General features: G+C 39.9%; 1 protein-coding gene across 1 annotated transcript in view; it reads right to left on the reverse strand.

Moving 5' to 3' along the window:
* Nucleotides 1–25951, reverse strand: part of RNF217 (ring finger protein 217) — a 58539-nt gene that overhangs the window by 12631 nt on the left and 19957 nt on the right. Inside the window, exons 2-3 of the mRNA XM_039568706.1 lie at nucleotides 12886–13119; nucleotides 6055–6219 (exon numbers count right to left, since the gene is read on the reverse strand). Of these exons, the coding sequence (XP_039424640.1) occupies nucleotides 6055–6219; nucleotides 12886–13119 (399 nt within the window). The remainder of the gene's footprint in view (nucleotides 1–6054; nucleotides 6220–12885; nucleotides 13120–25951) is intronic.

A 25951-nucleotide genomic window follows, 5' to 3' on the forward strand; every position in this document is an offset into this window, starting at 1 on the left:
AACAGTAGTTCCAGCTACACCTGCCAGCATCCTTGTGCCACAGTAATGATGTCAGAATTTGCAATTCTATGCTTTCAAATGTTGTTTTTATACAAAAGAGGGGAAAAACATTCACAAAAGAGAGAACTGGGCTATTAAAAAAAATGCTTTCTAGTAAGTATTCTAGTAGACTTAAAATTTGTCTGACCAAGCAAACATCCCCCTCTACCCCAAGGAATTCTCCTGTATCATTGTATAGGTGTCCTGTTTTCCAGAAGCACCTGAAAAAACACCATTGCTGATGAGCTTCATAAGCCACTTGACCTCAAAACTTTCAGTTAAGCACTGACAGCAGGCAAAGTGGAAAGAGAGGTCTACACAGTATTATACCAACTTAAACATAACTTAAGAAGATATGGGTTTTTTTTCCAAAAGGGACATTACATTGTCAATTCGACTTCTCACTTCTCAGGTTACATGTGAAAAAAACTGTTGACCCCACTTATGGAGCCATAGTTTATTTAGTGTAATTCCTCAGGTTAACTTGAACTGAAATAAAGGAATTTTAATAGTGACTTAATGTATTTTGACAAATTAACTTTAAAATTTAATGCAAACTAATTTTTCAGGTGACAAACTCAGCAACTATACAGACTTTTGTAATTTAAAAGGTGACTTTCCTTATCTGCTGATTCTATCTTAAAAATGTAAATGAGGGAACTAGATCTTGTGGCACTAATGAGAATTAACTGGTTGCTTTGTTTTCTTTTTGAATCAAGGCTGTTGAATTCTCCTCTCACTTCTCTAATTTACCAACCCAATTAAGTTACCATCCATCCCCACTGGAATTCTGTAGAATCCTGGAACCTATAAAAACCCTAGATGCAAACCAAAACTACTGCATATTTCAAAAATAAATTAATTTTTATTGGTAGTAAGAACTTCAAGGAGATGCTACCAATAACATTTTATGTTCTACCATTCATACGTTTCAGAAATATGCACCTCTTAGAAACTGCCTGCCATCCTTCTACCCATGCTTCCCTAGAAGCCTCCCAGTTCCAGTTAGTCATGCACTACTCCTGAACCATTTGTCAATCTGCTTGTTTCTGCTCTAGTTCTCCAGACATACTGTCCTCTTGAAATATGAAAGAAGCTGATAAGGATTTATTTTCTTACAGACAAATACTGCAACTACACGCACTTCATGTTTGCTTCTTCAAAAAGCAAACCATAAAAATATTTTAGTTAATACTCATCTGCACATATAACTATCTTCAAATGCTATGACTTTGGAACAACCGGTTGTACTTGCCTATACCTTTTTATTGCAAAACCTTTCCTTTTTTCCAGTGAGGAAACAATTGATTAAAAAATGAAGTAAAAAACCCCACAAACCTTAGATGCAGGGCTTGGACTCCCTATCACATGCTTTGCAGACTGACAATGCCAGGTGAACTTTGTATCATTTGGTCAGGCTGCTTTCAAGCCTAAGACATGACATGCCACCATATCAACTTCAGCTCCAGTTCACATGGACATGCCTCCCTGCCCTCCAGATAATCCACTGACAGAGATGGATTACAAATCTACAGGTTGAGAAGGCAATCACTGATGGCTCAGATACCGTGAGTGTTCCTGCTCCACTGACAGCACCACAGTGCCCAAGAGGCAGCTGGGGGAACGTGTAGGACCAGGAATGCCGCTGGCTGTGGGAAGCTGTGGCTGTGTAGGGCCCAGTGCCCTGTGTGACTGCAGGCTCTCCTGCAGCACAGCCAGGGTAGAGGGGCCACTGTGACAGCACGGCCACTGCAAGCCCAGTTTCTGCCCCCATGCATTCAGCCAAAGCAGACTTCATCCTGCACCTAGGGCCTGTTCAAAATCAAAGATGTATGCTCACCTTACAGGTGAAGGTTTAGCCATTCAGAAACCCAAGCATGGCTCCCAGAACAACAGGGGTGAAAACTACACACCAAGGGCAAACACCCAGTTCAGAGTCTTAAGTAACAACTGAAGTAGCACAGTGGCTATTTCAGACCCTCACTCTGCCCCCTCTGCATGTTACATGTGCTCTCATAGAAATCTTCTACAGGAATCAGTGCCAAGAGCTCTGAGGATGAGTGGCCACGTCTCCTCCACCACTGAAGAAAATCTGCACACATTTATCCCTCTGTATATAAATAAGGACTCTCCTCCCTCCAGAAGATGAGAATTAATTTGCAGACCACCTCCAAAAACTATGCCCTGCGTTATCAAATAACGCTTCTATGAATCAGATAAGTGCACACTCCTTTATTTGCATTGACATGCTTGTTTACTTAAATTTCTGTTGCTGTTCAAAGCTTTCTAAGATAGAGCTGCTATATGGTGTTTCTTCAGATAGTGTTGCTCTTGAAATCTGTGGTAAGATAACACCAACATGGAGTATTTCCTTGGTTTGCTGTACTGTAAAAACACTTGTGGAAACAAAAGCATTTTGTTGCAAAAATACCAAGAAATTGTAAAAAATAACCCCCTAAAACAGTAGTGGGGAAAGACAAATAACGCTATAGATTCTGGCAAATAACATCCAGTAACAGGTAGCAAATTTGCACTTATTAGCCAACTTACTCTAGAACAAGACCAGCACTTCTTGGACACTTTTTTTTTTTTCCTTGTTGAGAAAAAAGGTCTATATTGACTCTCAAAACAGTGTATAGTAAATTTGGAAAAGGGTCTATTAAAAAAAAATAGGTTGAAATTAATTTAAGATACAGTTTAAAAAAGTAGCATTTTTCCATATTTCCATACTGACACACAGTCACAACATGAATCTACAATTAAGTATTTGGACAGTGTGTAACATTTTTATTATCTTATGTAAACACATCTTAGGGAGGCCAGGTAAATATAAGCTATTCCTATTAGATGTGCTAAAGCTGTATCCGACTACATGAAAAAGTAATCAAGTTTAAGCTTATCGAACAGTCCCTGCTATATTCATATTACAAAGGATTATGTTCTTTCAAATCACTTACCCAAACCACTGAAATACTCATGAATATTTACCTGAGGATCTGCCTCTGTGTACACATACCCCGTAAGTGTGGTCTGATTTTCTCACCTGCATGCCCAGACAAGATAATGTATTCGACTTCTCCGTGGTACAGCTAAAAAGAGTCTGTGTGTGTATGTATCTGTGTGTATAAATAATTATCTCCAGAAGGTATCTGTAAAATATGGTCACAGTTTACGCTGTAATCAGTATCACACTTTGGAAATTAACAGTAATTTTACAAACTACTTCAGTAAAGAAATTGTACCTCTACTTAAGTTTCTACCTTTAATTTCCATTCATTTCAGTTTTAGTGTAAAGATTAAACCTTTAGACACAATTTAGTCTTGACTTTCCCTCAATCTGTTTGTAAATTTTGGCTGCTGCAAATCTTCAACCAAAATATGAAAGAGGTTAGAAATAAAGTATGTTTTCACCTGAAACATTGCTTCTGTGGACAGAGAACATGGGTAAATCAAGTAGTACATTACAAATTATTTTCTCTGACACTCTTTATTTTATTTGGAAATATGACTATCATCTGATTCAATGTTATTTTATATACAGGTTTTGGAGGGAGGGATGGATGGGAGAGAGAGGCAGAGAACTATTAGATCTAATCCTCCTGACTTCAAATTTTTAAATGTCAGAATGCTTATCCCCACATGCTCAAACACCTACCAAAAATTTGATGAAGAATACTGCTTAAGATGTATTTTTTTGAACTACTCAAAGATGTATTTTTTAAACTAACTGCTGGCTAAGTGGTACTTTTGATTACCTGCAGGTGATAGATCTGATCTAAAAATAAACAGTGTGTTGAGAGAAACATTTTGGAGATTGTAGGCAGGAAGAACTTTTTTCATCTCTGAAGAAAAAAGTATCAAGAGTTGGGGTAGCAACAGCTTATAAAAAGGTAGAATCCCCTCTTCAATATTGACTTACAATGCTGCATTACCAGGAAGGACTTAACAGAGGTTCTTTTTCTGTTCTAGTTTCATAAGTTTCCATACTGCCTCCCACCAAGTAGGAGGTTTTATTTTCCTTTGATTAAGAAAAGAAACCTAAAGTATTTTTTAAATTAGCAGCCGAATTCATGCAACTTCATGCTTCAGAATTAGTAACAAGCTATGTAAGTTTCAAGCATCCAGCCTTTTCTTTTGAAGATGGTGAAAAGAGTTGAATATTTAAATGTGGCATTTTAAATTTTAACTTATTCAGGCTAAATGTTAGACTTAGCAGTTTTTGTTCCTTTCTCTTTCCAGCTACCAGCCTTCTTAGCACCCCTGTTTTTCTACATTCATATTTTTTTGCTTGGTCCACTTTCTTAATTTTTTTGAAATTTATTTTAAGTAACATCATTCACACTGTCATAAAATCTGAATCTGGACACAAGTCAAACAATTAAAATCAAAACACATACTTCTTCCCACTCTAGAAGGAACAAAGTATTTTACTTTAAGACTTCCCAGAAAGTGAACTTTTTTAGAACTGGCTCAAACCTATCAACTTTTACCAAAAAACAAGCTGTAAAAAACTCTGTTATAAAAGGTCACATGTGTTCAGCAGGATGGGTAAACAACCAGCTGCTGATTTCAGAGCTTTCCAGTTTTGCTCAGTGTTCTGAAATCTTTCAATTTCAAGCTATGGCATCACAGGCATTTCTTTCTCAAAGACCAAAATACGATACTTAGTAAACTGAACATTTTCTTATTTGCTCAAAGTGTAACGTACACTTTCTATGTTTATAAGTAAATCTTCCCATTCAATATTCATTTTCTATAAAACATTCCAGCTTTGACTTACTACTCTGTTGGTAGCTGTGAAAAAAACCGTGAACAAATTTAACAGCAGCCTTCATTAAGGACAACTGGGGCAGGGGTGTGCAGGGCTGTTGCATCTCATTTGAATAGTGCAAAATACTTCTCATCTCGGAAGGGACTGATGACATTTTTAGGGTGTGGAACTGCATTTCAGCATTGAAAATGAATAATGAGAAAGACTTCAGAGAATCATCTAGGTTGGAAAAGACCTCTGCGATCATCAACTCCAACCTTTGGTCACCACCTTGTCACCTGACCATGGCACTGTCACATCCAGGCATTTCTTTAACACCTCCAGGGCTGGTGACTCCATCACCTCCCTGGCAGTCCATTTCAATGTTTAATAACCCTTTCTGCAAGGAAATTCCTCCTGATGTCCAGCCTGAACCTCCTCAGGTGCAGCTTGAGGCTATGCCCTCTTGTCCTGTCACTGGCTGCCTGGGAGAAGAGGCCAACCCCCACCTGGCTACACCCTTTCAGGCAGTTGTAGAGAATGAAAAGGTTCCCCCCGAGCCTCCTTTTCTCCAGGCTATAAAGGAGGCTCAGGGGGGGTCTCAGCCCCCTCAGCCACTCCTCATAGGATTTGTGCTCCAGACCCTTCAGCAGCTCTGTTGTTCTTCTCTGGACTCACTCCAACACCTCAATGTTGTCCTTGAAGTGAAGGGCCCAGAACTGGACACAGCACTCGAAGTGTGGCCTGTGAAGTGCCACCTTGAGACGCAACTTGTGAAGAACTAACATTCAATCCTACAAAATTTACAGTTTTGCCAAGTCTTAATTTCCCTTAGTTAACTTGTTGACAGAGTATTTCCAGCCTTACTCAGACATTGAATACACTCAAACTCCCTGGAAAACCTGACAAAGGGCACTGTATTTCCCTAAAGCTTTCCATTTCTTTAAAACTTTATTTTAGGATTAATTTATTCTGCAATTAATTAACCCAAATATTTCTATTATTCTATGATTCTAAGCATACATCAAAGCCCCCTCTTATGATTTCCATAATGTTTCTTTTACATGCAGACATTCTGCAGAATCGGTGCAGGAACCAGCAAGAAAAGCATCTGACCTATTTTTCTCAATGGGTCATTGACAAGAAACTGCACAGCAAGTGTGAATTTCATTTCCAATGCTGAGCAGAAGCTACAAATATTTATTTTAAATGTGTATTTGAATAGTTTGAAGCCACTACCTGCAAGCCAAGGGAGAGCAGCTCACCTTGCATTTTGGACACTTCTGGGCATTCCTCTGCCCGTGTTCGATTTCGTTGGCCCAGTGACGTAACAGCTTGTCTCCCTTCTTGTATTCTTTGCAGTTAACGCCTTCATGCCAGGGAGAGTGGCACTTGAAACACCAGACAAATTGGCAAGATGGACACTGGATCTGTACAAATGAGAAAACACCACATATTTGCAAGCTGGGTGCTGATACAACTACAAAGCCTGTTTTAAAACCACTGCTCTTCAATTAAGAGGGCAGCTGCCCAGCAAAGATCTAACATCTTTTGAAGGATCTGTTTTAAAAACACAAGAAGTTGTGGGAGCTAGCTTGTTCTTTTCCTTTTTAAATGAGAGAAAATACAGAAGTAATTGCTAAAGCCGGGAAAGGCCTCAATCAAATGAAGCACAAGTAGCTTGGTTTAATCACAGGTACTACTTCAAAATTGATTGTGTGGCTCACCTGACAAAAGGCAGAATCCAGAAAGCTTATTCAGTTGCCTTCATTACATTTGTGAGAACACCTAAAAATTAGCTTACGGTTTTCAGTATAGTGGATCTATCTTTTTCTAGGAATAATAACCTTCACTGCCAAAGCTATTACAGAAAGTACTTGGTTTTCTGAAGGAGCTCTACAGAACTCAGCATGGGTTATGAAGCTTATATTAGAAATGGTCCTGGGAAAAAGGGCCATGAGCAAGGATCTCATCCAAGAGCTACAAGTACCATCGGGAAGTCAGGCACCTCCTTTTGCTCTTGACTGCGTCAAGGCGAGCTGAGGCTGTGCCAAGCAGCCCACTTGCTACAGACCACACCTAATGGCAAAACCCACAAGCCATATTCAAACTGAGAAAGGATCTATTCTTTCCACTCCCTAGGTTTTAAATCATTGTGTCAAACAGGTACCATCATCATCACATCATCTTCCACAGCCTGCTTATTTTTTTAATGAAAAGCTAAGGCAGCTGCTGTGTTTGTAGGAGTAATAAATAGAGGCATATTGCAGCTGCTTATCTGACAAAAGACAGGCCTCCAACCTGGATCATGACTAAGGAAAGCAAGAACTAGAAGCCACACTAGACTCAGGCACATCCAGGCTCCTGCAGAATGTTCACTTCTGCTGTGTTTGGCCGCAAAACATCTCAGCCTGAAAGATGACAACATCTCAGCCTCTCAAGTGACTGCTGAGCACTGTTCACCATCTCCAGGTACAGTCCATGTCTGGCACTGCCCTGGCTTTGTACCCAGCTGATGGATGGGACTGAGGAATTCAACCAGCCAAACCAAGGGTTTTTGGTTATATCTCTGTCCAGACATGGCTCACCATCAAACCATGGACACATCTGCGCTGACCATGCATAGTGCAGGGGTGCTTCTCAGGAAGCTAAATCTAGAGGGCAGTCATGTGTGAAGCCCTCAAAACATTTCTCAAGTTCTCACTCCCACAAGCTGCTGTACCCTCCTGCTGAGTCATGACAACTGGTGTTACGCTTCCTTGACTACAATTAAGAGTCCAAAGTAGGTGCTCTGATCTTATATTTTGCTAGGGGTAGCCAAAATTATTTATATATGCAATGACTACATCTTGTTTAAAGGAAAACAACACATTAGGACTGAAACATGTGGATTACAAACTTACTATTTTTTACCTGAAAACTTGTCCAAGGCCATGATAAAGTACAAAACAAAAGTAATACAAAATATAACTGGTACCCTTTCTCAAATTTAATGAGCCAGTGGCCAAGAAGCTGAAACAATGGAAACATACTACCTTGCATCACTGCTTCACAGATGAATTCTCCTAATAAAACCAGTATAACAGAAAGGAAATTTCCTGCTCTGAGGAACCTAAAGAATGATATATATATACTGCTACTAACCAAATTAACACAGAGCACTGATCAATGTTTCCACAACACTTTAAAAACCAATATGCACAAGAGTCATCTAACCTAGCCAACCCCATATCTCCATATCTTTCTTTTTTCCTTTTTCTACCGCCCTCTCTCCCAGCATTGAATTTGTCTTTCAACAACATGTCACAGTGTCCTACTGCTGGGATGACAGATTATAGCAAGCATCATGTTGTAGTGCTCAGTACTTGTTATGCCTCTGCCAAAGATGGAGCTTGTAGCCACAAGTAAGCATTCTACAACCTGAAGACTTTTATCCGTTGCAGTATTCAGACATTTGAGATAGAAGATGGATGTTAAAAAATACAAACCCAAATCAACAGGTCAGGAAGCTGCAAATTAAAGCTTCTTTTTTTTAAAAAAAGGGCAACCTAATTTAAAACACAGTTCTGTGTGTTTATTTTTTGTTGGGTTTGTTTTTTGGTGAATATCTGAAATTAATTGCAGACTATCTTTCTATTATAGCATGTACACAAATGAAAACAATGCAGCAGCTACCAGGATATATATTTAAACTTAGTGTGTAAGTTTAAGTCTCAAACCAAGACACACACAGACATCAGAGGTTTCCAAACACATTAATCAGAAAGTACTGAAATACAGGATGAGGCTATAACCACAGGAACTCAAAATAACATTTCCTACCACAAATGGCCCTAACTGAACTAGTGAGAACTCTATGTTTCATTACCAGTTTCCTTTTCCACCTGTCACCCTGACAGCACCTTCCTCAAAACTGAACTAGTAAATAGTTTTTATATTTTGAATGGGCCACTTCACTTCTCTGTGGTTCAATGCTGCCTGAGCATAACTTACAGAAGCAAAGAAAACTATGTCCTTTAAGTAGTTATTTTTCTTGGAACTAGTGGCTGCAAAACAAACTCCTAAAACCATTCAGACTTGGATGCAGTGTGATGCCTCTGTGCTTAAGAAACAGAAGCAGAACAGGGCAATTCTGTTCTTTCACATTCTTATTCCACTTTTTCTCTGCTTTTCTGAAAGAAAAGTCAAATATGATTTGATTCATGGTTCAGTAGTTGTGCATGAAACCACCACAGCAAGGACACAAATGCGATCAACATACGATTTAAACCAGTAAAATATATTATAGTCCAGCAAAGCAGACAAACTATATCTGCAAAACCCAAAACATTAACCTTGTGTTTTGTCAAATACGTTATTCCTCACACAAACATTTTCCCACTTATTTTATGATTTCTATTTCTGTTGATTGGAATTGAAAGGATGGATATATACACAAACTTCTATGTCATCTGGACATCAGCCTCCATTGAAATAGAAAAGATTACACAACTTTGTGTTCTAACTCTCTTGCTCTCTTGGTTCTCAGCTTTCTGAAACACTGACCTTTGAGGCTAGTATTTTCCATTTTCTTAGCAAGCCTCTTTACTGCAAGCTACTTTATCTATCAGTTTCCTCACCTCACAGGAAAAGACTTTTCAAAACTGATAGATAATTTCAACACAAAACACCACTCAGTGTGACCTGATGATAGCAAAACTGACAGCACATGAAAAAATATTCCTAGAACCTGAAGGTACAAAAAGCTTAGTGAAATTTTCTGCAGCTTGGTGGAACAGTAGCTATATAACAGGATGGCCAAATTAATTATGCAATTAACTGATTACATGAATTACAGTCTCTAGCTGCAGATATTGTCACTTTATTTGAAAATAAATATGGGCTGCAGCCAAAAACAGCTTCCTTCTCCTCATCATCAACCCATCCCCTCTCTTGAAACAGCTGAAAATAAGCAACAACAAAACAAACAAATTTTGTATCCCATTAGGGCTGATCTTTGATCCAGTTCCCAGTGTGACACCAAAACATCAACATAAGCAAAAGCAGGCTGGCAGGAATGAATAGCTGAGAGCAAGGAGGGAGAGCATGGCAAAATCACCACATCCGCAGCAGCTGAAGCTCAAGGTAGATTGAAGCGATGTAGAGCCATGAAGCTATCTGCCACTAAAGGTTAAAATCTGATCCAAAAGTGGGGAGCTAATTGATATAGTTGAATTGCACAGATCAACTCTATCACAGCATCTCTGCTGGTACAAATTCCTGCTAGTTCCAGAACAACAACTTCCAGAAACTCTTTAGTAGTTCAAACAAAAGATAGTTTGTATAGCAACTGCATTGAAAAAATACTTATATTTGCAAAGCCAAGCACTCAAGTCCTCCTTTTATGTGACATGCATCTCTTGATAGAAGTGAACAAGAAAACTTCATTATCAATCTCACAGAGCAGAGTATTGCTTCTCCATGGCAAGTGGCAGTTCAAAAACTAACAGGCAAAATCCAGAGCTTCCTCACAGAACAAGTCTTCTTACTTACTCTTGTGGAACCTTCACCTGTTCCATGCACAGGAACTCAACCAGCAATTTTTCAATTTTTGCCTATTTCCACTGCACTTTTGCATAACAGCTCTGACCAAAGGTTTGTTAGGGTCTTGTCTGCAACCACATTACACTCTCAATTCAGGACATATGAGAGGGGACAAGGAAATTTTCTTAGTTAATGCTGGATCCATTTGTGATAAAAACTTTTATATAGAAAATTAAATAGTTCCCTTGCTGCTCTGTGTGGCCCTAAGTGGCACTAATGGTAGAAGAAAGGTTTGGATAGCAAGTTCTCCTTTTCTTCCCCTCCTTCTTCCTCAACATACATGTTAACTTTCTAGGCTTACTACACCAGGACTTGAATCTCAGCCAATTGAACTGCTGGACCTAGACCAGCTTAGCTGACACAATCCAGCTATAATAAGAAAAATTAATTTATACCTTTGCTGCCTCTTTAAATTTCCATGTTATTTGTAATTTTAAATACTGTACCAAATTTTAGAAATGACATTAACATTTTTAAAGTATCTGTTCAAATGAAGTCTTGGATTTTGGAGTGCTTTCCTGTTGCAGTGTATAAAAGAGTAAGTGTACTGGCTGTGCAGGCTTGTGCATACATGTTCCCACACATGACTCAGTTCTCTTGAAGGCAATACTTGCAACTGCTGGTGCACAATTTATGTGGTGCAACTGCTGTTTGTATGGCTTGCACGTGAATAGGGCAGCCTCAAAAGCCTCCAGTCAGGTGTCTCCTATGCAATACACAAAAGAAAAAAGAGTCTTCACTTCCAAAGAGCCTGCAATTCAAGACACAATCTGTACAAACCTAAGAAAACAGATAATATTGGTCCACAGATATGTGTATGTAAATTACTCACATATACTCTATGTCATATTAGTCATCTTTTTAAACCTTCTCCCTGCAACAAAACTTCTCCTTGTGCTAAGCTTAAAATAAATCACTAAAACTGTACCTACACCAGAAAACAGTTGAGGTTCAGGGAGTATGCTGAAGCCCTGTGGACTATGATCATCCATACTGCTTGCTAGCGTCTTCCCAATTCTATTTCTGACTAGCATGAACTAGACATTCTTGCACACAACACATGGGTTCAGCTCAAAGAATACATTTTGCCAGTCTGTTCCCCCGAGATTTAAGCTCTGCAGATCACAGCTACACACACTGCATCACCACATAACCAGTGAACTGCTTCTGGCTTGCACTATGCATCACAGTCTCCCATTCCTTCTGATTGTGGTTTGTAGGGAAGTTGTTGGGAACATTTTAACTGTACCATTTTAACTCATAAAAGAGCACTGGTTATGCCCTGAGGAATGTTCTCAGATCTGGCAGGCCCATGATACAACAGCTGCACCACCTGTGACCCACGCTTGTGGCACACTAACAGCCTCTGACATCTTAAGAGAGGCGGCTGCCAAAGCATTACAATATCTGATCTACCCTGGATTACAACTGATGAGTGGTGATGATGAAGCAGATGCATGAAGGAGAAGAGCTGTGGGCAGAAGGAATTTTACTTGCAGTTTCAAATTTTTTCCACCTCAATGTAAAATGACAAAAATCTGAAAACACTGAGACAGTGTAGCATGTAATTCATGCCCTACATAAATATGCACAAATAGCTCATAACTCAGAATTAGCTTTACCAACTTTTCAACTCCAATGAATACACAACCTTCCACCTTTTAATCTTCATACTGGGCTGAATCTTATGCTGTGCAATTAGGGCTATCTGAACAGTCATCTAAACTCCTACTGAGGAGAACTGGTTTGTCCAGGAAAGGCTAGCTCGATCATGAAATTAACCACAACAAATCTAATAACCGGATGGAAAACTAACACAGAACATGGTGCTGCAGACAACTGTTGTCTTCTGGAATTTAGATGGACTTTTAGCAGCTCAAAGCTTCTTCTAAGTTCTTGCTTTTTATCTTTGATTAAAATCACAGTATAAGTAACTCTTCTACGAAAAGAAATACTGTAGAAGTGGTTTTTTTCCCCTCTATTTCTCCAAGTTTTGCATTGTGAATGATGAGACTACAGTAATGCATAACCTCTGCTAAGGGAGTGAAGAAATAAAAGTCAACAAGCAGGACAGACAGCAGCTCTATCACTAAGGAAGAAGCAAAGACAACAGCCTAACATCACAAATGCCAAGAACTCACTTACCCAGAGTTTCAGGGGAAACTTAAAAAGTTGTAAGTCTAAAATTACCGGTTATAGTGGTAACTCCCCTTTCCCAGTCTCCTCTGACTGTGACCATATTGTTTGCATGTCGGAAAGAAAACACTGTTTAAATTAAAATGTGTCAGGACAAAATTATGCCACCTATCGAAAAAAATACAGACTGAAGAGTTCAACTGCTTGAACTCTCAGAAGTCAACTAAGTACTTAATCAATGATGTACTACAGGTTCATATTCCTAATCACAGCTTGCATACAGCTCCAGTGAAACAAGAAAGTTCATTTAATGCTCACCAAATGCTGTCCTACTTTTGCAGTGCCATCTAACCCACAGCCCCGGCAAGCATGCTCACTTTGTATTTGTTCTCCAATTTGGCAGGGGTAGGAATGTGGCCTCTCCTCCGGAAGGTTGTAAAGTGCTTGCACTGAGGGCATGGCTTGGTGCTGGAGTCAATACGGCTGAGTTCCAGGAAGTATTTATACTTGATGATGTCGTCATGGGGCAGGTTATAGACGACAGTTGTTTCATCCAGGTGTTCGCTGCACTCTGTGATGGGGCATTTTATATCCACTTGTCCCAGCTGCACCTGCATATGAATGAAAAAAGAGATGTATGACCTTTTGCTTGGAAAAGTTAAGCAAGCATTGGTAAATTTTACGGGGAAAATTAATTTCAAATACTCTAACAATCCAGAGACTATCTAGCATACCATCTTTAAATTATTTGAGTTACACCAAGCTCACTGTAATTTTTCCAGAGAGCATTTTCAAATCCAAACAGAAAAGCTAATTACCCTGACAAGTGAAGTTATTACACATATTCTCTCAGTGTATGTACGACGGCTACATACGCCACAAAACCAAATACAAGCCCTAACTAACAATGTCCACCCAGTACCCCATACTTCAGGTGTAATGGTCAGTGCACCACTACCATGGCTCATAAAGGCTGTGAGAATGCAGACAATCAAATATTTACATATGGTTTCACTGCAAAACGACCTGGGAATAAGAGCACAGAGAAATTAAAAGTCAGTTTAGGATCAGCAGCTCTGACTCAGGAACCCTGAGCTGGTTCCTGCTCAGCACACTCAGTGCCTCTGCAGCCTGCTTCCAAGAAGCTCCTTACATGCCATACTGCACATGCAGAGTTTTAGCTGAGCTTGGGGATGATCAAGCTAATTAATTTCCCCAGAACTGAAGACTTAAAAGTTTTAAAAAACACACATCCCAACAACAACAACATTAAAAAAACCTTAATAAAAACCAAACTAAAACCAGACAAACAAACAAGCTTGAGGTTAACAGGGCAGAAACTGTTGCTGATCTAATGAGTCCTGATGGTCCCAAGCTAATCCATATGTTCAGATATTGGCAGCGTCTTTCCAGAGCTCCTGGATCCAAGAACTGTGCTGGACCCAGATCTGCAACCTTCACACTTGGCAGGCTTTAACTGCTCGGACTCCACGCCAAAACAGCAGATCCTACTTGGTCTGGGAGCACCAGAGTTGCATTTGCTTGGCAGTGAGCCCAAGTTAATAAAACCCTGCTGACTTGAGAGTCTGCTAGAACCCAGCTAGAGTATGTTTGTGTCTGCCCCACATAATCTTGAATGACTGAATTTTGACTGCACAAGTGCAGCTGACCACCAGTTCAACTCCTTCCTTATTGAGTATCACCATGAAGAGAGAAAGGGTGCAACCAGCATCTCTTTCCAGGAATTACTGGTTGAAGAGTGGCAAGTTTGATTTCCCTAGACTGCTTATGCTTTAACATGCTCAATTAGAGAAACCTGCCAAACAATACACTAAATAAGAAAGAAACACCGCGGATTTGAATGCAGATCTGGTTGCTGCATAGTGGTACCAGGAGACAGACTCCACTAATGCAGTATTTAAGCATTTAAGTATTAAAAAACAGAGGGCAAAACCCTAAAAAGCAACACAACACAACCCTGTCATTGTTGCTTCAGCAAGTGAGCTACATGGACTCTAACTGAATGATAATTCAGTCAGGAGCCAGAGGATTAGAAGAGTTATAACAACATGGTATCAAACCCAAGGTTTATACTGATTTCAAAAAAACCCTACTGCAGTACCTCTGTTTTCTCAGCAATGTAGCTAAAACTCAGGAGAGCAAAGAGTTTAGGTATATGTTAGAGATTGAAATGCAGGGTATGGATGGTGGCAGAGAGTCTCAGACCAGAGCATGGTGAAGAACACCTCAGCAAGCCATCACTGCTGTGGTGCCCTGAGCAGCCTTGGCTGAAGGCACAGGCGGGTCAGGATGGAGGCAAATCTGTCTGCAGTATGGAGGAGAGGCAGCTCCCCAGCAATACACTCTCTCTGAGGAGGGAAATTCCCCACATTTCATTTCCAGATCTAAAAGGTGGGCAGAGCTCTGCCACATGCAAACAACGCCAGGTTCAGTTTGGCTTTTACATGGACGAGTGCAAGTACAGGAGGAGTATGTACTCAAAGGCATTAATAGAAACAACAAAAAAATCCCCCAAACCCCACATACTACATGCTGGGGAGTGCCAACATTTTATACCTGTAGAACACTGATTCACGTGTAGCAGCATGTAAAATTGAAACCAAGCATGTAGACCACTGGACTGCTCTGAGAAGAATCACCCAGTGCATCAAGGAGCTGTACTTAAAAAGCAGATGGCAATCAGTACAGCACTACAGAACACAAGCACAATGAACTAGAGAACAATTTGCTACAGAAACACAAAATGCTACTGCACTAGGATTACCATCAGCTTTTGTTTAGAGAAGTATAGGTATACTTTAAAACTAAATAGTCAAATCAATCCCACCTATGACTACTTCATTTTTAAAAATTCTTTTTAAGCATTAGGGAGGTATTAAAAAAGCCATATCTTTTTGCTAGGAGTAAACTAAGCTACAATGGAATAGCATTACATAATGAGAAGGTGCATTGTATCTGACAGTACTTAAGCATTGCTTATATTAAATGCTAGTTAGAACAGACCTGCATTTATAAAACCAAGGAATACAAAGCTCAACATTTTCTGTACTTCATGCCCACACAGAATATGATTAATATATGTGGTAAGAGTCAGGTGTGGTTTCAGTGTTTATTTTGAAAATATATTTTACACCCACTTGAAATAAATAATTTTTAACCTCTGTAATAGTTTCAGCTTTTCAAGTTTGGCAAAGACTGAGCCTTTTCCTGTGTTTTGAATGGGACTGAAGTGAACAGAGCTGGCTTGCTTATTAGCAGTAACTTCAATGGAGCCTTGTCCTACCAAAACAGTCCATCTTTGTGCACTAGCATCAGGAATTGATGGAAGTATAGGTTTAGAGGTAGCCTGTCAGGCTACCTGCTGCCACAGACCCAGGACATGCTACAGAATAAGAAAGGAAAAACAAAATAAAACAATCTCTTATGACATTGGTACAAATAACTAGTTTTATTATCTCCCTTCATTTTCTTTTTGTTTTGAAGAGCCTTATCCCTTCAATATCAGCTTCTCACAATGTCAACCCCCCAGGTTTTAAGAACACCACTGTGTATTAAGAACTTCAGAATCCTCAGTATACAGAACAGCATGGTGTATTTTCACAGCATGAGGAAAGACTCGTATGTCTAAGAGCAGCTGAGCACAGTAGTGTTAAATGTCAGGCAGCATCCAGCTCTTAACACTCAGTTGTGCTTCACTTCTGTAAAGCATCTCAGGAGGGGCTACTCTGCTTACAATTTGGAAGGAGAAAGCAGGCTCTAGCTCCTTTCATACTACAGAAAGGTAACATTTAAATTACTGGGAGAGCAGTATGTACCTCCCCCTGACATTTTATTTTAAAAGCGCTTTTTTTTGGTGGAGGGTAGGGAAGAGAAAGGGCAGGGGTGAACAGAGACAGAACACACACACAGACTCTACACTGATTTACTTACTGCCCAAGAAAGCAATGATACCACCAACAGAAAACAGAAACAGATGGCATGATACTTTAAATCAGAAAATCATTTCCACACTCTAAGCCTTCTTTTAAAGGAAATCATTGTTAACTACACAGAAAGCAAAGTTCAAACTAGACCAGAAAAGCACTGATTTATACCTGTCATTTGGCCTGCCCCAGGCTGGATGTAATGTAACGTTTGCAGGCTGTACGTGAATTGCTGTATTGCTCCTTACAGAAGGGGCCATTCTACTTTATAACATATATCTACAAACAAGCATTTTCTAACTGAAACTTTACTCTTAGTTCAGAGATGCACATGCTTAATTGCTCTTACTTCTTAATGCTGAAAGTGAAAATGGCCATGCCAAATATATACTTCTGTGGAGAAATTTAATTTCTACCAGTGAACCACATTATCCCCTGTAAATTACCAAGGAAGTAATGCATTTTAAAAAAATATTCTGGAAATGCACAGATGCAAGTGGAGGGACAGTCTAGTAGTGTAGAGGACTTTCATACTCTACAGGTAAAGAAACAGTTGGATTAAAATTCCCTTTATTTATAAGCAAAATCCTATTCCTTTCTAGTTCACTGGAAACAGTTCTTTCATTTTCATTGGCAAGTTACAAACCAGTGACAAATTACTTTTCTTGTTCATTTGGAAAGTGTGTAATTTTGAACTTATTTTCTTCGAAAAACCAGTAATAATTTGTGGAAAATACTTGAAGGACTCACCATGGCTCAGAACTCCACAGTGGTAGGTGCTAACCAAATGAAATCCAAGTAGACATGATTCAAGAAGTGCCAACCAAAGACAGTTCGAACTTTTACTAAGCGTTCTGCACCTGTCTTTAAGGCATTTCTGTGTTTTGAGTCAGTCTGGATTCCTGATTTGTGCCAGTGATATCCTGGCATTCGCCACCAAAGTTCTTTTAAAAAAACCCCAAAAACCTGTGAAATACATTCTCTTTTTCAGTTCATTCATCCTCCCTCCTTGCTGTCAAATGGTACAAATCCCCAGTGCTGCTGCAAGACAAGCAAGAATCAACAGCTAGAACTTAGAGTAATTAGATTAGGAGTTAAGTTGTATCACTACCAAATAGCGAAAACATCCTCTGTTTTGTGTGCGCCATCTCCTCCACAGAACATTTTCATACAACTTTTTGCCTGCTGTTCATTACTTCACAAACCATACTGATGGGGTGTTTCACTTCTACTCCCTCTTTAATTCATTTCTCAAAAGACTTGCAATAAATTACTTCCTGAATGCCTGTCTCATTCAGTTGCTCCACCATCTTCTCTGACAACCATCTGTAACATCACTCCTCAGGAGGGAAGGGCTTCACTAGTCTTTATCAGGGCACATATCACTGTCTTCAAAAGGATCCAGAAGGTGCTCAAAACAGTCTATTTGAGCTGTCATTAAGATAATCTAAAGGCCATTTATTATTAATAAAAGTTGAACCAGAGTCTCTTCTATTGTGTCACCAGATCACAGAGACCAACCCCGAAAGGGCTCATGAGGAGGTTCCCCTTCACATGTCCTCTAAGTAGAGTCTTTGTTCTCCTTTCACAAGTACCACACTTGTGGATGAAGCCATGACAATGACATGGTGGTTCCTGCTCCACATGACATTCAGAGAGAGAGTCACTTAGGCACGAACACTGAAGGCTTGAGCAGACACCATCTCTTCTAGTTTTGACAACAATTTCTTGTCAATTACTTTTGCATTAATTACCACACTGTCAACACTAAAAAAGACACAAAAGGAAGCAAAGTCTCATGGCCTTTGACATACTTGCTAGTCCCTCATCCTTCAGGTGAAAGGCAATCAAAAGCAAGAAGCTGGGAGGGAATCTAAGTGTACATAACTGCAATCCAACCATCACTAGCACATCAAAGGTTTAACCTTTCTGCTCCAGAAGCAAGTCTTCTGAATGCTTTACAAAGCATATTTAAACACAGCATCAACTTAAATTCTCAAAGATCATCTCATTTTTACAACTTCAGCCAGAGGCTGAGACTCCAGCTTCATTCATAACTCTGAGGACCACTGTCAGGAGCACACTTACACACATCCATGTCCCCAGGAGCACTGTGGAATGGTGCAGCTACACACCAGCGAGGGTCACAGCCAACACCACCTGTGTGGGAAGAGACCAGAGTGGCTTTAGCCCCAGAAACAACCCAAAACCTTAACTGGCAAAAATGGCCTTGGCTGCCTGGAGCAAAACCTCACACCATTTTGTTTGTTTCCCGGACAAACTTTTCACTCCACAGTCACATCTAAGACTCTCCTAAAAAAGCTGAGGATAAACTAGAAAGATATTCTTCAGAATGCACCTGAGCTCAACCAAACCTTTTTCTTAAAGGCCTCTTAACTTGCTTTCTCATTTGATGACATGGTGACATGAAGTTCTACTCCTTTTCTTTTTTCTTCCACAGAAGTGCTCACATGGATCTGATATCAATAGAAACATTCAGATTTTACTTGTCCTGACCACATAGGGATAGGACTTATAGAAAATAACTTGTAGAAAAAAAAAATGAATACTGAAATTCTCCTTTGCAAGAAGTGAACAATTATCAACATGGAGAGCTCTCCCTTTTTGCCTTTTCATCTCCTGTTACTTCAGTGAGTGAATTGAAAAAGGAAACAATTTTATCTCAGTAATGCATTTAGAAAAACTGCACCACATTAAATCATGCCTCTGCCTGCTACTACTCATCAAACCTAGTGCACATCACCAGCAAGCATGGAGGTTATGTGCTTTATGTTCTGGTGTTCTGGAATCCACAGTGAGTTGAAACCCACAGCAGAGGTAAAGCTTAGACCCATTCATGGACAAAACCAGGGCTGGGATGCCTGGACAGCTGCCCATTGAGCTGGGTCACTCTCTGGCAAAGAGGCATGCCAGAGTTAGACCACGAGACTGACCAGCAGAATGCTTTATCTTGCACTCTCCAGGGCTCCCAGAGGTTGCGAAAGCTATCTTTCATCTCTCCTCCCCATACGTGTGTGGGGGCAGAGGGAGGGGGAAATTCCAGTGGAGGAAGTTAACCTGGGAAGAATAATGGCAGAAACTGCAAACCTTGGAGGAATCTGACCCAAACCCACAGCCCTCTAAGTATTCATTAAGGGGAAGAAGGAAAAGTACAAGAGGTTTCTGATTTTGTCCAGGTGTGCATATTAACAATGCTTATGCTGATTTTTCTATTTCTTAGAAGACACATTCACTTTTACTAAAAGATCCAAAGATGCTCATGAAAGAAGAGCTTTGAGGACAGCAGAACAAGCCAGATACCTGCCCTTTCTCAGCTGGAAAATAGAGGCAGTTGCTCCTGCCTAGGAGTGAGACCAAAAGACCCCATATCAAAACTGAGCAGGTACAAGAACGGATTTCAGAAAAGAAGCAAGGGCCAGGAGACTCACATCCCATGATACATTTAAATAACCTGGGAATCTCAGGAGCGAACCCTGCTTGAAGGGTTTCAGTAGCATTAGGACACAAAAGTAGCAAAGAAGCAACACCTTCTTTGTAATGGTAATGTTTGTTAGGCTTTCAGCATGGGTATAAAAACATCACAGCCAAGTAACAGAACCAGAACAAGCCAACTCTCCCAGCTGATTCTTGTAAAGTAAGATAAAAAGCTATCAGTTACCTCTTTAATTAACAGTCAAATTCAGAGGGGGACAGCCTGTTCTCCTACAGCCAGCGTAAGACTTGTAGAAATTGTCATTTGTGTTTGAATTTGCTACCAGCCAAACCTAACCCAGGTATATCCTGCTCATCTGAGTTCTGTGTTAAGGCACAAACTGCAAGAGCCCATGCTTATACAATGGGAAGGTGAGGAGGGAACAGGTTGAACACGATGCGATACAGACACAGCAGCAGCCACTGACCACTCACTTTCCCCCTGCCACTGGGCAGCAACCCTCACTTTCAGCATGCCTGACCTCCCAAAAGCATAGAAGTCATGATGTGTTCACTGTAATTCATTTAAATACTTACCTCAGAAGACAACTAAGAAAGAAAACAAAAAACCCTAACTCCCCAAAAATCAAAATCCTATTCTCCCAATTAAGGAGATTAAACCAAAGTGTGCTCAGTTACTTCAACAGGTAATTTTTATGTATATGACACTCTCCCACAGGAACAATGCTTAAAAAGCTGTTTCCTTGTCTTGCTTACAACAGGAAATCATCTACAGTCAAACTCCAACCTCCACCAGGTTCAGGCTGGACTAACCCAGGTTCAAATCTATTCCAATGGAATAATACTGTTAACTATTAACAATAATTAGTATCACAATCAAAACCTTTCCCATGCCTTTCTTAAAGATGGACATTAAGTTAACATCCGTATGATGATCAGAAGGCTGGAGCGCCTCTCTGATAAAGACAGGCTGAGGAAGTTGGAGCTGTTCAGCCTGGAGAAAAGAAGGCTCCAGGGAGACCTTAGGGCAGCCTTCTGATACCTAAAAAGGGCCTATAAGAGAGCTGGAGATTACTTACAACTGCATGGGGTTACAGGACAAGAGGTAATGGCCTTAAAACAGAAAGAAGGTAGGTTTAGAATAGATGTTAGGAGGAAATTCTAGATGATGGGGAAACACTAGCACAGGTTGCCCAGAGAAGTTGTTGATGCTCCATCCCAGGAAGTGTTCAAGGCCAAGTTGGATCAGGTCCTGGGCCAGCTGGTCTAGTGGGTGGCATCCCTGCTCACAGCAGGGGGGTTGGAACTGGATGATCTTTAATGTCCCTTTCAATCCAAACCATTCCATGATAAACTGTTACAGAACTGTGAAAAAACATGGTCCCAATCTTCACTTGGAATCACCACTTTGGTCTTCAGGTGGAGCCAAGAAAAATCCATAAACAGTGAAAATTTATCCTACAATTATTTATGCGGAAGAAGACAAGATCAAGAGTTCATTCTTCTACTATTCTACTATGTAGTAGTCAGGTTCCCCACCAGACATGAAACCTGGAATAGGCTCCTGAGCTCCCATTAGCCAAGCAGCATTTTATTTATTTCAAATAAAATAAGGCAAATCACTGTATATTTGCACAACCTATTCACTAATCTGTATTACTGAACCTCTAATACAGATAAGCCCAACTGATACTATCAGCAATAGTTAATCAACCCTTGGTTTCTCCAGCAACAGCTGCTATGTTTTACTGCTGTACCTACAGAAATACTTCATGATGCTTCATAGTCTTCCAGCAGAAAGTGGTACTTAGCATAAAATAAAGCTCTCATAATCAAGCAAAGGAGGTAGGAGAAGAGAAGTACACTCTTCCTTATCTCACTATTACATCCCAGAAGATGGCTACAAAACCTAACAGAGTTGGCATGGATGTGGGTGAATACTTAAAAATAGCGAGAACTTTTAACACAAATGTCTCAACTATTCTCTTCACCAACCTGATCATCTACATTCCCCAGCCCACAGAAAAAAGGACAGGCATTTTATAGCTGTTCCTAAATTGTCCTGCTTTCCTTCAGAAGGATACCTACAACTATTTTCCATGCCTTTGCTAGTTTTGAGGTTGTGAGTTTTCTCATGCATGTATTAATAATCAGTATTTTCATGCTTGACTATCAGACATGAAACCAAATTGTGTCCTCTCTACTTGATGAATTTAATAAAGAAAGAGCAGAGTTGCATAGGTATAAGCAAAACCAGAAGAAAGCCTGAAAAGTATTTTCTAACAGGCAGGTCATTGTCAGGAGTAACAGTAGACATTTCTTAGATTCAAAGTATAATGTATGAGGTTAAAATACTATCACTTGTCTTCCCCTACAAACAAAATCACTTGAAGAAACTTCTTTATGTGATCAAGTTGTTACAAAATAGCTAAGATTTGATTTATAAATAATTATTTTGCTCTGCCTTTTTTCAAAGAAGCCCATCTCATTGGACCAGTACCAACCCACAACACAGCTCGTTTTGGTGAAAATATATGCTAATAAAAAATACCATGAAGTGACTGAAATTGGTAACTTTTACACGGCTTCAGTGATGGATGTGCATGCTGACCTGTATTCAGGAATAAACCTTGGAAAGGCTAATGCAGAACAAACTTTCAAGCTTCTCCCCACATGCCATCACTTGGACAAACCCTAGATGCTGTGCTATAGCTCAAATTTCACATTACTTCATCAAGTTATTTCTCACAGTGCATTGAAAGTTGAAACCACATTTCGATTCACATTTAATGCAATGACGGATACAGCCACAACAGGGAGCAAACACACAAGATAAACAAGTGTAAACAGCACAGCATTCTCCAGGGAGCTGAGGCAAAAGCTTAAACAGTGATTCCGATCCATACTTGGAGAAGCAGAACTGAAGTGTCACCCTAGATGGGACCAAATAACCCACCACCAAAGAGTTAAACTGTTACCGAAGATACCTCAGTAGAAACCTGCAGCACAGAAGAAAAAAATCATCTCATGAAAGTTGAAAGTACAATTCTGTCCCATAATTGATCTAATCCTGTAGAGTGCTGCACTCATCTAGTGCACAGTCATTTCTAAACGGCTTATTAAACAGCCAAGCTATCAGAGTTAATTGTCCTGAAGATCAAACTCTGTCTGTAATTCTGGGGTTGTTACTGTGTCAGGTCAGTCTACCCAAGAATCTGCCAAATAGGGTTCTCACTGAAGCTTGATTGTCCCCTTGATTAAGGGACAGTTTGTGTATTGATTGCTGCAGACCTTGTTTGTCAAAAGCAGCTAGAATCTTTATATCATGAAACCATTAGAAACAGCAAAACAAGGGGGAAAGCAGACAACACAGGTGGTGTATACCAGGACAATCAAACTGTAACTGTTTAGAACAATATATTCCACTTTCCCCTAAAGCAGAGAAAACATGAAACAAGTTCATTTAAATTCCTAGAGGCAGTTCTATCAGCTGACTAGGCTATTAATATACTCATTTTCACATCAGGTTTACAACAAGAGAAGAAATTACAACTTCCCATTTTTTACAAATTCCCTTTATAAAGATGAAACAAAGCAAACCCACTACTAGTTATCTCATTTGCTGTTTATATATGTAAATCTATGTCTATCAAAAGTATAACATAACAAGACCTTTACAACGAACCTTTTATTACTTCAAAACATTGATATGGATATGACAAAGCTGTTGTAAGGTAGCATTGTGCTCCAACAGCCTGCTTTTGTGATGAGGCAAAAATGAACAACAAAGGTAGAATAAGTCAAGTGTCCAGGTTAGACTCCTGGCTAAAATCTCAGTGTTAACAGTGAGGAAGAGTTCTGATTTGTGCAAAAGTACCATTGTGATCAGATAAGGCTGTGGAAATACTTGCGTGTAGGAGAAAAAAAAACAACAAAAACAAAACAACTAAAACACCACAAGATAAAATAAGGTTTCCTTTCCCTGCCTTAGGGGTCTTTAATCACTTTGAAAATAACAGCAGTCCCAGACAGTGTATGAATATGGAAAGGTGGGAATAACTGCTGTCATCACTGAATTCAGATCCCTGCCATCATCCTTTTTGGCTGGTTATAGAGACTGGCCTGGAATAGAAAGGAAAAAGATAACTCCTACTTACACAGACTTCTCTTTCTGGACTGTATGCCAGGTTTACCCCATATCACCAGTTTAACCCAGTGTCTCCAGTTAAGTGATCAAACATCTACATAGACCTGAAAGGTTTGGGGTGCAGGTCCAGCCAGACCTCTCACATACCAGCTGTTCCCAGTATCCCTCCCCTGGTCTCAGACCCCTTCAGCCACTCCATCAGGTCAGCCAAGACTGACATTATTTCAGACTGCACCCTGACTAATAGCTAAAAATTTATGGAAGTCAATGCAGCTCTCTCTTCTTCCTTTCTCCTTTAGAGAGCAACTGCAAGGCTGCAAGGAGAGAAGTTTCAGTTAGCTAACACAGGAGACTGAAGTGTTTTTAAATTAGTTTTCCAATTGATGAAGCAGCTGAATTAATTCCCTCTGTGACACATGATCACTAGTTCACAACCCAAGAGATAACTGGGAAGCGCACAGACACAGAGACTCTTGCAGAGGTAGCAGGCCGCCAGTTGTCTTACTTGTCATGTCAACCTACACCTTCAGATCAAGTACCAAGCACACCTCATGTTAACTGTGTTTACTTTTAGGAAGCTACAAGCCCAAAATATGCTCAGCAGCTCCTCTCAGTAAAAAAAAGAAAAAAAAAACCAACTTAATGGTAACTACAGCACCAGGATTGTAGGGTGCACTTGATCACTGCCTCCATGTGAGAGTCTAAGCAGCAGTGTTTCCTGCACAGGTGGCAGAATTTCTGTTCTTCAGAAAGCAGCCTGTATTTTAGCATAGCTACGTGATTATTAGGTTTATGAGTACTAATGTATATTTCCCCATTTTGCACAAGTACTTAAAATGCTCAGTAACATGCACAAAAATCCTTCACTGAGCTTCGGGTCTCAGCCCAGCATTTGCCCTAACACCCACCTCACAGCCCTTCAGATGGTCTTCACGCTTACCACTTCTGTTGGCACAATTCCTGCCCTCCTCTCAGCTGTCTCCCTGAAGGATACAAGAGTCTTATCTGTAAAGCTAGAGCAAGAGGAATAGTTATGAAGTAAGTTTTTTAAGATGAAGAAATAAATTACTTGTAATGAAACAACTAAGTTAATACGTAACCTCAGCAACTTTGGACCAAGAAGCAGAGAGGAACTCTACCAACAACTGTCAAATATGCTACAAAACATTCTGAAGCAGCTGACCAAAAGAATAAAACAATGATTATTAAAAGATATACTGTGAACAGGACACCTCATTAACTTGACATACACTGCAAGAAGTTTCTACTAAGTATGTTTCATGTTTCTATTCTAAGAGTAAAGATATTACCTCTGGAGACACCAAGTTAAAAATGGTTGTAGTAGGAAAAGCTGCTTACAATCAGAAGAAAACCACTGCTTTTTCATTTCTGTAGGCACTGCCTACCTCTTTACAAAAAATAACTCAAACTTGTCTCAACATCATCCCCTGCAATACACAAAAAACCCCAAAAACAGAAAAATCAAGGATTATTGACGACAAGGGTTTGAAAAATGATGAACAGGTTGTTAGACACCTAGATAGTTCACTTCTGCCAGTACTAAACTTTTGTAGGGCTCCAGAAACTGGTTTGTCACACTGAATTTTTATAGAAGCATTTTTGCAGTACCAGTAGGTATCAGAGTTTTCAAACCACCACCAGAAAGGACTGCAGCCTGGGGACCAGGAGGTGGGCAGGTGAAGTGAGGCAAAGGAGGTATCAAGTCAGCTATATCCATCTCCACTTCTGAAGCCATGGACTCTAGTAGTAATTGAATTCAATACCAGTTGAGGAAATCCTAGTTTCATTAATTATTTCCAAAGAATGTATCAAGTCCTCAGTGGGAGGACTTACCAAGTAGGAACGGAAGCAGCACAGGAGTAGAAAGGAATTGTTACA

Source organism: Corvus cornix, chromosome 3 (assembly GCF_000738735.6).
Source record: "Corvus cornix cornix isolate S_Up_H32 chromosome 3, ASM73873v5, whole genome shotgun sequence".
Classification (NCBI taxonomy): domain Eukaryota; kingdom Metazoa; phylum Chordata; class Aves; order Passeriformes; family Corvidae; genus Corvus; species Corvus cornix.